Source organism: Carassius carassius, chromosome 29, assembly GCF_963082965.1.
Source record: "Carassius carassius chromosome 29, fCarCar2.1, whole genome shotgun sequence".
NCBI lineage: Eukaryota > Metazoa > Chordata > Actinopteri > Cypriniformes > Cyprinidae > Carassius > Carassius carassius.
In genome coordinates, this window is record NC_081783.1 from 21,901,873 (window position 1) to 21,914,119 (window position 12,247).

The 12,247-nt window shown below is 37.2% G+C and overlaps 1 protein-coding gene across 2 annotated transcripts in view; it reads left to right on the forward strand.

Annotated features, from left to right (window-relative positions):
- Positions 1–12,247, forward strand: part of LOC132109884 (protein diaphanous homolog 1-like) — a 117,839-nt gene that overhangs the window by 103,326 nt on the left and 2,266 nt on the right. For both annotated transcript variants that reach the window (XM_059516279.1, XM_059516280.1), the window contains one exon: positions 2,908–2,994. In XM_059516279.1, coding sequence (XP_059372262.1) covers positions 2,908–2,994 — 87 coding nt within the window. The remainder of the gene's footprint in view (positions 1–2,907; positions 2,995–12,247) is intronic.

The window sequence follows — 12,247 nt, forward strand, 5'->3', positions numbered from 1 at the left end:
GTATCTGAACTGAAAACACTTCAGAATGACTGGATGACATTTAATTAAACAATAAAAGCAAGTGTGATGTATTATCTAATCACAATCAGACTGTTTAAAGTCTGAATTAAGTGGCCAAATACATTGGTCATTTTTGAGGTTTGACTGCATGATTACATGTGACGGATTTGAATGTCAGTTGAGCAAAAACTGACACAGAATATTCTTTCTAGAAGATCACAGAAGCCTGTGTGTCTTACATATGAGTTTTCACACACACAGAGGGTTCATTGAAACTCTCAGGGCTGAATATTTGAAATGTTTGTCCTTGACATTCCCACGTTCTGAAACACACACATCCACGCATTATCTTTAGTTTAGCAGGCAAACCCTGAGAATTAGATGCATAAGTATTTCCCACATTACAGTTCCACACACTCCATATCACTGAACCGCAGCAGCTAATCTGTGCGTTCAATAGGTGTCAGTGTTGTGTGTTAGAAGACTCTGTGTGTGGAAACAGATGTCACAGCGTGATTGGTCTGTGTTGTGATGACGCTGGTGTTCATAATCTTCAGATGACAGACTGTGAGTCAGTTTAATGGCTGATTATGGACTGAGGGAGCTGAAACAGGAAAGATATTCATCCAGAATGTGTCTGTGAGGGGAACAGTGTGGGTTGAACTGTCCCTTTTTAAAGACTGTGCATGATGAAACACGGTTTCCACCTAAATACTGCAGTTAATTGACAAATTACATGTTTCAATATTAAGATTTTTGTGTATGTTTATAGACACTGTAACCGGTTACCATTTACCAAGCATTTATACATCTTATTTGTTAATTTCAACAGACTAATACATTATAGAAAAATAAAAACTTAACATGTAATGGACATGAACTAACAATGAGCAATTGTTTTTATTAATCAAACCTAAAGATTAACAAATACCATAACAAATGTATTCCTTAGTGTTATTTAATGGTAGTTAATGCATCAACTAATTAATGTGACCTTATTGTGAAGTGTTACCAACCAATCATTATTATAATAAAAGTAATTCTAATAAAAATACCATAATGAATAAATATTTTGTGTTTATTCATAAAGCCAAAAAATATTTGAATAGATTTTATTTAAATAATAATAATATCCTAATTTATGTAAATCATTATATATATATATATATATATATATATATATATATATATATATATATATATATATAATATTTATTTATATATATATATATGAAATGAGTGTAATTTTTATTAATACATTTAAGTAGTTTAAACTTAAGGAATGTCGCTTAATCATGTGGAAAAAAAATCATAATTCATAAGATTATTTTTTATTTCTTACAAATATTAAATAAGCAGTAATAAAATATGTAAAAAAACAGTATAAAATAGTATAGTAATATAGTAATAGTATAGAATAGTAATAAAAGGTAAACAAAAATAGTTTCAATGGGTTTTAAGGAAATTTTCATTTTAAATAATTAAATATAAATATTTAATGAAATATTAGTTACATTTATATTTGTGACTTCAAACACTGTGTCATGTCCACCAGCATAGTGCAGTTAATGTTACAACTGTATAAATATAATAAATAGATATATTTACATTTGCATTTACATTTATGCATTTGGCAGTGCCAAAGTGCATTCAGTGCATTCAGGCTATACAATTTATTTGTATTTTTTTTATCAATATGTTATCTCTTCAAACAGGAGAATGTAACCATGATATTTTGGTGGACACTGTGAAACAGAAGTGAAATGCCTATTATGTGTGTTAAAAAAAGAAATCTTAATTTTAATAATCTATTTTTAAGTGATGTGACATTATAATATATGTAAAATATAATAAGCAGCAGGGAGAAAATCTCCCTGTATCAGAGTGCTGTTCCTGTAGCACACCTCATGGTGGTGTGTGTGCACTGCCGACAGCTCTGTGTGTGTGTGTGTGTGTGTGTGTGTGTGTGTGTGTGTGTGTGTGTGTGTGTGTGTGTGTGTGTGCGTGTGCGTGTGCGTGTGCGTGTGTGTGTGTGTGAAATGTTGGTTGTCAGGTCAGATGCAAAACCATCTGGCTGCAGATTTTGTGGGGATTACAGTGAGTCTGGTTCTCTGTGTGTGTGTGTGCGTGTGTGTGTGTGTTTAGACTACACAGTGTTTTTGTTAGTCAAGGTTTTTGGTCCATTATGTGTGTGCTAGCTTATAAAGGAGTGTGTGTGTGTGTGTGTGTGTGTTTGTGTTTGTGTGTGTGTGTGTGTTTGTGTTTGTGTGTGTGTGTGTGTGTGTGTGTGTGTGTGTGTGTGTGTGTGTGTGTGCGTGTGCGTGCGTGCGTGTGCGTGTGTGTGTGTGTGTGTGTGTGTGTGTGTTTATGGGGGGAGGTGTGTGCCGGTGTTTGTGTTTATGGGGGAGGGGATATTAGACCCATAAATCTTTAGCCTCATGTTGTACATAGAGGACCTGATTGAAACCATCTGTCTATACACACGTGAAAACAAACCTGAAACCCGTTCACCATTTGAAAACACGCACCCTTTCAAAAAACTATTTAGCACAGGCAAAATATGTTTAAATCAAGCTGTCCTTCCTCTCATATGCGTGTGTGGTACTGTATTGCTCTTGGTTCAGTTGTTATGTAGGTTAATGCATCAGTGTGTGAAAGATAGGGGGCGCCATCTGCTTTAACTTGCGTCTCTGAGGATGTTTTCATTCCCATGATCCTTTGCTTCTCTCTCTTCTGACGTCACTGTGTCTGAGACTGTTACTATGAGATTCTACATGTGTGTTCAGGCAGTAATACTTCATGTGTACTAATAATACTTCAAAAACACTTTATATGTGTGTTTAAAATAGCAATGAGAGTATTATCTATGTATAATGTTAATCTTCTGTGTGTGTTTGTGTGTTTCAGATGATGAGACTGGTATCATGGATGGTTTGTTGGAGGCGCTGCAGTCTGGAGCTGCTTTCAAAAGGAAGAGAGGACCACGACAAGCAGGTAACACACATCAGATTTATCATGTGCAGGGACTGCTGATGTTGAGGGAATACAATTCAGAAAATCACTGTATTAAAAGTTACCAGATACACGATAATAGATCAAAGACTAGCGTAGAAACATGACACACACACACACACACACACCAAGTTTGTGGTTTGATTTCGAGGGAAATCCTGATAAAAATGTGTGCTTTGAATAAAAGCATCTCCTAAATGTAAATGTACAGTGTCAGTGTCAGCTTGGGGTCAGATATTAACTCTTTTATTTTAAAGAGTGTTAAACTGATCAAATTATGATCTTATATAGAGTTATAAAAGGTTTCTATTTCAAATAAATCCTGTTCTTTTGAACTTTCTATTCATGCAAAATTCATCAACAAAATTCATCTTTCTATTCATCAACAAAACGTGACACTGAAGCCGGGAATAATGATGCTGAAAATTCAGCTTTGATCACAGGAATAAATTACATTTTATAATATAAAACATATTTTAGAATGTTAATATTTCAGAATAATACTGTTATAGTGTATATAATGCTATAATTGTTTTCTAATCAAATTAATGCAGCCTTATTGAGCAAAAGAGGCTTCTTTCAAAAAAGTTAAAAAAAAAAAATTACCAGTCGCAAACTTTTGAAATGCAAAAAAATGCTAAATACAATATTAAGCCATGTGTGCTCAATTTTTCCCTATGTTTGCTGTATTTTAGATTTACAAACAGTGTGGAGCAGCACTGTGTTCGTGTGTGTGTGTGTGTGTGTGTGTGTGTGTGTGTGTGTGTGTGTGTGTGTGTGTGTGTGTGTGTGTGTGTGTAACTGGATCTGTCGTTGAATGGATCCAGATGTGCTGCGATGTGGCATAATGATCATACACACACACACACACTCTCACTCTCTGTCCGCCTCCGCATTCCCGCACTTTTTATCTTTTGTATTTAGTTCCATGACATACTCTCCCTCATTCTGCCCCCTCCATTCCTCTCTTTTATTAGGCCATTTTTACTTTACCATCTTAAATCTCTTTTCTGTATCTCTCTTCAGTTTACTTTACTGCTTCAAACTGTGTATTTTTCTTGGAATGGCGTCTAAATCTCAGTGTGTGTGTTTGTGTGTAGCATGAGTCATCAGTGGTGTGTTTTGTATTTTTAGCCGTTCTTTAGCAGCACACACACACGCTCTGTTCCAAAACCTAGTGAGCTCCCTACCTAGACAGCATGTTAAGGCATCATTGGTGTATCCTTGTTTGTGAAATGTTTCTAAATCAGTTAGGATGCTGCCTTTGGAGGAAGCTGACTATGTAGACAACACAGACATGGCGCCTGTGACTCAACCCCTCAAAAGGGCTGGACTGGGACAAAAAAAGGGTCCTGGCATTTTTGCTCTGACCGGCCCACCACAATGGGTCAGACACAACCAAGAAGTACACCATCCTTGCGGTCCCTGTAGATATGCATATCTACTGTTCCATTCCCAAAAACCCCTACTAAGCTGAGAACTATGTGCGATGGACCAGTGTACTCACTCTCTCTTTACTCCCTGGTGGTGATCAAAGGTGGCAGTGGAGTAGGGCCTACACAAAGTGAGCGCATCCTGAGAGAGAGAGAGAAAGAGAAAGAGAGAGAGAGAGAGAGAGAGAGAAGAATGATAACTGAATGAGTAAAATGATCACCATACAAGTATCTTTAATATATATCAATGTAGAGAGATTTTTGCACATATTTTATACTTACTTAGTGGAAATGGCTCCATGGTGCTCTGAACATCCTCAAAAACAATGAACTACAAAAGTGAGGGCATCCTAAAAGAGAGAGAGAAAGGGAGAGAGAGAGAATGATAACTGATTGAGTAAAATGATCACCATACAAGTATCTTTAATATATATCAATGTAGAGAGATGTTTGCACATATTTTATACTTACTTGGTGGAAATGGCTCCATGGTGCTCTGAACATCCTCAAAAACAATGAACTACAAAAGTGAGGGCATCCTAAAAGAGAGAGAGAAAGGGAGAGAGAGAGAATGATAACTGATTGAGTAAAATGATCACCATACAAGTATCTTTAATATATATCAATGTAGAGAGATTTTTGCACATATTTTATACTTACTTAGTGGAAATGGCTCCATGGTGCTCTGAACATCCTCAAAAACAATGAACTACAAAAGTGAGGGCATCCTAAAAGAGAGAGAGAGAGGAATAATGAGTCACATTTTCAGTCTACAATATTATGAATATTTTTTTTAATAATATCAATAATCTCATCTCACCTTACAATAACAGCAGTTTCCTCAGTAGCTTGCTCTTCTCTGCAACTCTGTCTATTACAGTGTCGGTGTCCAAAGCCACAAGGATGTCCTTTTCAGTGGCCATCAACATGAAGGCTTCCAATTTGCTGGCAGACAGGCTGCTCCTCAGTCTGTTTTTGATATATTTTAGGGTAGAAAATGATCGTTCACAGGCCACCTGGGTTATTGAAAGTGTCAACAAAAACTTGTACGCAAGTCCAAGCAGGGGATATGCATCAGTGAGCATGTTGAATCTCTGGAGAATCTGATAGCAGCACAGTGGGCAGTATTTGCAGGAAGCACAGCTTTTGTTGATGATTTCCATGTCCTCTTCCTTTCCATCAGGTCCATCCTCCACTGTCCTGGTAACATATTCATCCAGTGGTGATTCTTTCAGCTTGTCCCACTGTCCCGCTAAGCTTTTCAGCTCATACTGCAGGTTGTCAACTGTTGCCCTATCATCAAATTTAACCAGGCACTTGCTGAGGTCTTCAAGTGCAGATTTAGGAAGAGCATGGTTTCGGATCAGGGAGAAGTTTTTGGGATCCAGAAATGACAAATCTGCATAAAGAGTGCCATGTGTCAGAAATCTTTGGTGGATGGCCTCAATAGCTGTATCAACAATTTGGTTATGAACCTTTACCTCGTAGGCTCTCTCAGCATCAATTATGGTTTCATCCTGAGACATCTCACCCGGCATGGCTTTCTTCTTCTTTCTTCTCTTCTGTGGCAGTGCATCCTCCACTTCCATGTCGGTCTCCTCATCTTGCTGCTCAAGTTTTTCATTTGCCCATTTCACAAAGTCATCAGCAGCAGCCTTGACAGCCTGGAAATCTCTCGCCATCTTTTTTAGGGAATCTTGTGTTGATATGACCATCCTATGGGCAGAGAGGATGTCCATCCCTTCTGTCTGCAGGTACTTTGACAATGGTGATGTATGCTCAAATATCCTAAGGAATAATTGAGCTGTCAGTATTGTCTCATACCTGAGTAGGCCCTCTTTGTATCCTCTGGCTTTGGTGCGTACATTTCCTTTCACAGTCTTCAGTTCCTGTATGGCTGTGAGCGTGGACAACACATCAATGTACAAACTTTCTTGAGGCTTTCCAAATGATCCAAATATTTTGTTCAGAGCATCGTGCTTAGCCCACCAATGTGTCTCTCCAATTGGAGCAATGCGTCTGTGTCTCTTGTCATGGCTCTCCTTCTCCCAAATGTTCACCCTCTGATATGACTCCCTGATGAACACTGCTGTGTCATTGAGGAGATCAAACAAAGATCCACTCTCTATCACTATTTGAGTGGTATCAGACAGCACGAGATTGAGGACATGTGAATAGCACCATACGTGTACATGGTTGGGGGACTGTGAAGCCACCAGTGCAGAGAAGCCTCTGTACTGCCCCTGCATGTTTGAAGCTCCATCTGTTGCATTTCCAATGCACAGACTTGAGTCCAGTTTTAGGTGCTCAAGGACTTCTGTTAGCAAGTCGACAAAGGACTGTCCAGTGGACGCGCTGCACCGGACCACTGCGACAAGCCTCTCATTGACAACATCAGTCACATACCTCAAAATGACTGAGCATTGGTCTTGCGCTGTTATGTCCTGCGTTGTTTCCAGCTGGACAGAAAACATTCCAGCTTTCCGGATCTCAGTGGAGATGTTTTGCTGAATTAAGTTCCGGATGGTATCAATCACAGAGTTGACGGTTGTCTTAGACAGTAGAGAGATGAGGGAACCTCTGCCTCTTGATCCTGGTGACACATGCAACTTTTTGCTCTTCTCAATCACATTACTTAGATGCTCTTTTAAACACACATCATATTTTCCCAATAAAATGATCAGCTCCAAAAAATTTCCATGGTCGAGGCTATCATTGTCCAGGGTATACGCAGCCTCATTCTCAACCTGTCTGTAGCTTAGGCCCCTCTTTCCTATCACTTTTACGACCTCCACTACCCTTTCCAAAACCTGACGCCTCTTCTTGACCTGATTTCTGTGCTCTGTCAGCTGTCTGCCCCCCAGTAGGTGTTTGATGTCAGCTTTTGAGCAGTTTAAAAAATAAGCTTCAGCACAATTTCTGTGTGCCATGCTTTTTTCATGCTCTTCCGCTCTCTGGTGCACATGTCTCCAGTCTGACATTCCATTTATGAAAATGTTGGAGTCAGTTGGCTTGCTGAAGGCCAGACATAAAAAACAAAATAAAGCATGACGTTCATGACAATATGTCAGCCACTTTCTGCTTTTGCCATCTTTACTGGTGAACACCTTCTTCACTACAGGGTTTTTAGCATCCTGTTTGGGGTGATGATTTAAAAACACCTGCATCATGGCAGGCTCAGGACGGGCAAAATAGTCTACAGCCTGTTCCTCCCTGTCTCTCTCCTCCACTGCTAACTCAACCTGGCTTGACTATACATAAGGACAGAGAGAGAGATGATTACAATTATTTGGAAGAGTTATTAAAGTACACTTAGTAACAATCCATTTTGGTTATATAGTCCTGTATTCTTGAAGAGCAGGATTTCTAGATGGACAAATGTGCTCCATGTTATAAAGCTAGTTAACCCTTTAGAACCCAATATAATGTTGATGTAGAATACTGCTAATTCTAAAAATAATTTTTTTTTCAATGAACCAGACAGCAGAAAAACTAGTTTACAATTGCCTGCCAGTATAGGCTACTTTGTTTTAAAAAGCATAAACCCCTCTTTAATATGAAACCAAACAACATTTTCATTGTTGAGATACTTCCCATAAAAAAAGAAAAAAGGTGTTCATAAACCGTGAACAATGATAGCTTATTTAATGTATAAATTAATGTATATGTCCAAAAAACGGGTAATGTCATACTTTCTAGTAGTGCTATAGTAAATGTACATCGTTACTACCCACCTCTGTGTATATGATATTCATATTATTCACTCTCCGTAAATATTGCATATTAATGATATTGGAAATTCATTAGAAACATGATAAAATATCTAAGTTACTTTGTTGAATATACAGCTAAACAAAAATATAAAGCTTTCAAAACGCAAGGCGGGTTTTAATCCCCAAATAGCATGCGTTAGCTAGGCTACCTCTCTTCCAACGTGTAACTCCTCGTGGGCGCTTTGACGCAGCCATTATGAGTAATAATTAAAATAATCAAATGGCATCATCTAAGTTTTTCTAGAGAAGGGCCGTCAACGGCAGTTATGGGTTTTAAGGGGTTAACATTAGTATAGTCAGCCGAATTTACAATTGAATAAATTAACTCTGCTAACCTAGCTACAAAAACAATGCAAAATAGCTTATGCTGTGTTATTTGACTTTAGCTGACTGAGTGGCTAGTGCAGTGGGTGACAATCTGACAGACTTTATAATAGTGACAACGATTATGTTGTCTTGTCTTATAATATTCATTAATTTAGGTAAATCATCATCTTCGTCGTGGCCCAGCCAGGCCCACACACACTATCCTCCTGCATCCGCCCTGATTAACACTCCCTCCCTGTTAAATCATGTAGCTACCATGCTTACCGTTTCAATTACACTCTCCTGCTCACTCTGTCCCTCCGTGACTTCACTGTCAGACACCCTGCCATGGCTAGTCACCTCTCCTCCATGTGCTATGTTCACTTGTTTTACCAAAGTGTCGTCAGGTACTGTTGGCGTGGAAACTGAAGCTACAGCATTAAACATGTCAGTTATTTTTGCACATGTTGAGGCATCAACCTCTAGATTTTTTTTTTTTTGGCCCGCAACTTCTCTGCACCCCCCTTGGCCTTGCCCTTGCACTTTTGCTTCTCCTCCATCCTAAATCCACTGATTTCTGGCTCTGAGCCACTGACTGCACCTGACACAAGAAACAGAGGGGGAGGGGTGGAGCCTGTTAAGAGATGATTGGGCCAGCCCAGTGTCAGTATGGAAAATGAACCAATGGGCCGCTGTCCCTGCTATATGGGCCGGTCGTTGGCCAATTTAAAAAAAAAACAAAAAAAAACATATTATATCGACCGGCCCCCAAGTGCGTCGGCCCACCGGGCATTTGCCCGGTATGCCAGATTACCAGTCCAGCCCTGCCCCTCAACATATGCCACAAACACACACTCATACATACCAACACACACCCATTCTGCTTATGGATGCAATCACTCTCACACACACACAGAGAGAGAGAGTTTAGATGCTTTAGACAGACCACAGGCATGCAGTGTGGAGACAGAAGACGCCCTGTGACCTCTGACCCCTTACCCTCTGCATAATGATTCATCAGCCATTCAGAGAGATACTGAGCGACAGATGGCAGCTGCTGCTTTAATCACATGCTTACAAAGACACAAATACAAATATATATTTAAAAATATGCATATCTGGTGGAAACTACATGGACAATTTTTTTTTAAATAAATAATTGGGCTAAAATCTCTGAGCTTCACAAGGTTTTTATTAGACAGATTCATGTTAACTTGTGGCTGCATTTAACTTAAATCACGCCAAAATGAATTATGATCATGAAAGTACATTATGATGATGAAAGTACATACTTGGTACATAAATAAAGACAGTACACCAGTACTCAGGCATATTACTAGCTCAAGAAATTAAAATCTTTGGCATATCCCCCTTTGTCGTGTATAGTTTTTCCTCTTGCTAAATTTCTTATTTTACTTGAACATTTATAACAATTTAACATTTATCTACATCTATAAACTCCTTAGTAGGGCTTCATGAATAATCAAAATAAAACCGAACGAGTGATTCAACCGGCTTAGTGAGATTTTCAAATCGTAAATGCCATAATTGGATTCAATAAATGTATGGGAATAAATTAAGACGGCCATGAATATTAATGCTGCATTATTAATTTGCTACAATGCAAGTGTGCATACATTGTACTTGTTTTTTTTTTTCCATATTACAATACAATATGAACACAGTAAGTACATTGTACATATTTTCGATGTAATTACATTGTAGTTAAGGTCACTTAATATAAAGTGAGACCTTATTTTTATTTTATTTTTTTAAGTGAAATATTACAAAATAAATAGTTCTTGTTTTGCCATTTATTCATTTTCATTTAAGTAAAAATAATAACTGATATTATTTAATTAATTATTTTTTATATTATTATTTATAACAAAAAATGCAAGAGAATTTACTAAATGTGTGTGTGTGTGTGTGTGTGTGTGTGTGTGTGTGTGTGTGTGTGTGTATAAGGTAAATTCAAAATAAATAAATATATATATATATATATATAATTCAAACAAGGCTTTGAAAAATGTTTCCAGAAACTTTCCAGTGGTCATTTTGATCTTTCACAACCTGATTATAATTGTATCAAAATAAATTTGATCTACATTCACTGAGGTCCATGCTAGGTGAAAGAACATCCACATATTCTGTTTGAATAAGTATTATTAATAAACACACATCTGCCATGTCATGACCCCACACACACTCTTGATTCCTCCATGAAAGACACACACAGTCAGACTCACACAAAGAGACAGAGACACACCCTGTGCCCAACACTCACAAACACACAATATCACTTCATAGAGCCTAAACACCCACAGAGAAACACACAGTGTGCCAGATGTCCACAAAACACACAGACACACACACCTCTTTTGTCCAGCTCACAAACATTGAGGCAGGACACACCCTCTGACCATCCAACCAAAAGAGCAACACACACACACACACACACATACACACTGATGCTGCTCGAGGAACAATACCACACACACTTAATCATGTTAGACACACACACAGCAATCACATGCTCTGCCTCGGGGGGAGCTCAACACCTCCAGACACTGTGTGAAGACTAGCTTATTTTAAGCTTCATTACCCTGATGATAATTATCTCTGCTCTGTTGTTACACCCAGGCAGTCTGAATCTCTCACACACACAGCAGCAATAAAAAGTGTGATGACATTACATTTAAATGTAGCTTTGCATTGGAACAACAGAATGATCCTAAGGAAGCAAAGGAGGATGCAAAAGAGCGAAAAGATGAAAGCCGGGAGAACGCAGAGGCGGTTCAGATGAGAATCTGTCATTATGTGGGCCGTTTATATAACGTTTACGGTCTCTTGTTCATTCTCCTCTAATTAACGAAGTTAATTAAACCACACAGCTGCTCATGTGACACGTCTCAAAGGAAACACGTCATCTTCAGATGTTCCTTTATGGATGCAGAAGAGTTTGAGATGCATTCATGATCCTAATGATCCACTGGTCAAAGTGTCAAAAGACTCAATCTTTTATTTATTTATTTAAGTTATTAAGTTAGTATGACAGTGGTGGTCAACAATGACAATGTGACATGACCAAGTGAATCTATTCATCTACCAATCGTTTTTTTTTTGTTTTGTTTATTTATTTATTTATTTACATTATTAAAAGAATTGTTATTTAATATTTTGCCTTATTTTCCATTACAAATTTCAAAACAGTATTAAATCAAGATTTATATAATTGAGATGCAAAATGCCAACATGACTTATTTTCTGAAAAAAAAAAAAATATATATATATATATATATATATATATATATATATTTCCATTTATTAAAAAAATATTTTTTATTTTCCATATATTTAATAATAATAATTATTCAGAAATTAGAATTTTAAAAAACATCTGAATTTTGATACATTACAATAAAGTAATTTTGCATTTAATGTAAATGCATTCTGATTTAAAACATTTTAGATATTTGACCTGAAAAATTAGTCAAAAATACTGAGGTGAAACAATGAACTGTAACTAATTGAGTAAAATGAGTCAAAACTACCAATCTGTTTTTTTTTTCTGTCTTAACCAACTCTATTAAAAGTAACGTTCTTTAATATTTTCTTATTTTCCATTACAAATATCAAAGCATGCTTAAATTAAGATATACATAGAGATGCAAAATGTCTTAAGACTTATTTTCTTTTTAGTTGTTTACCTTTTTATTTATT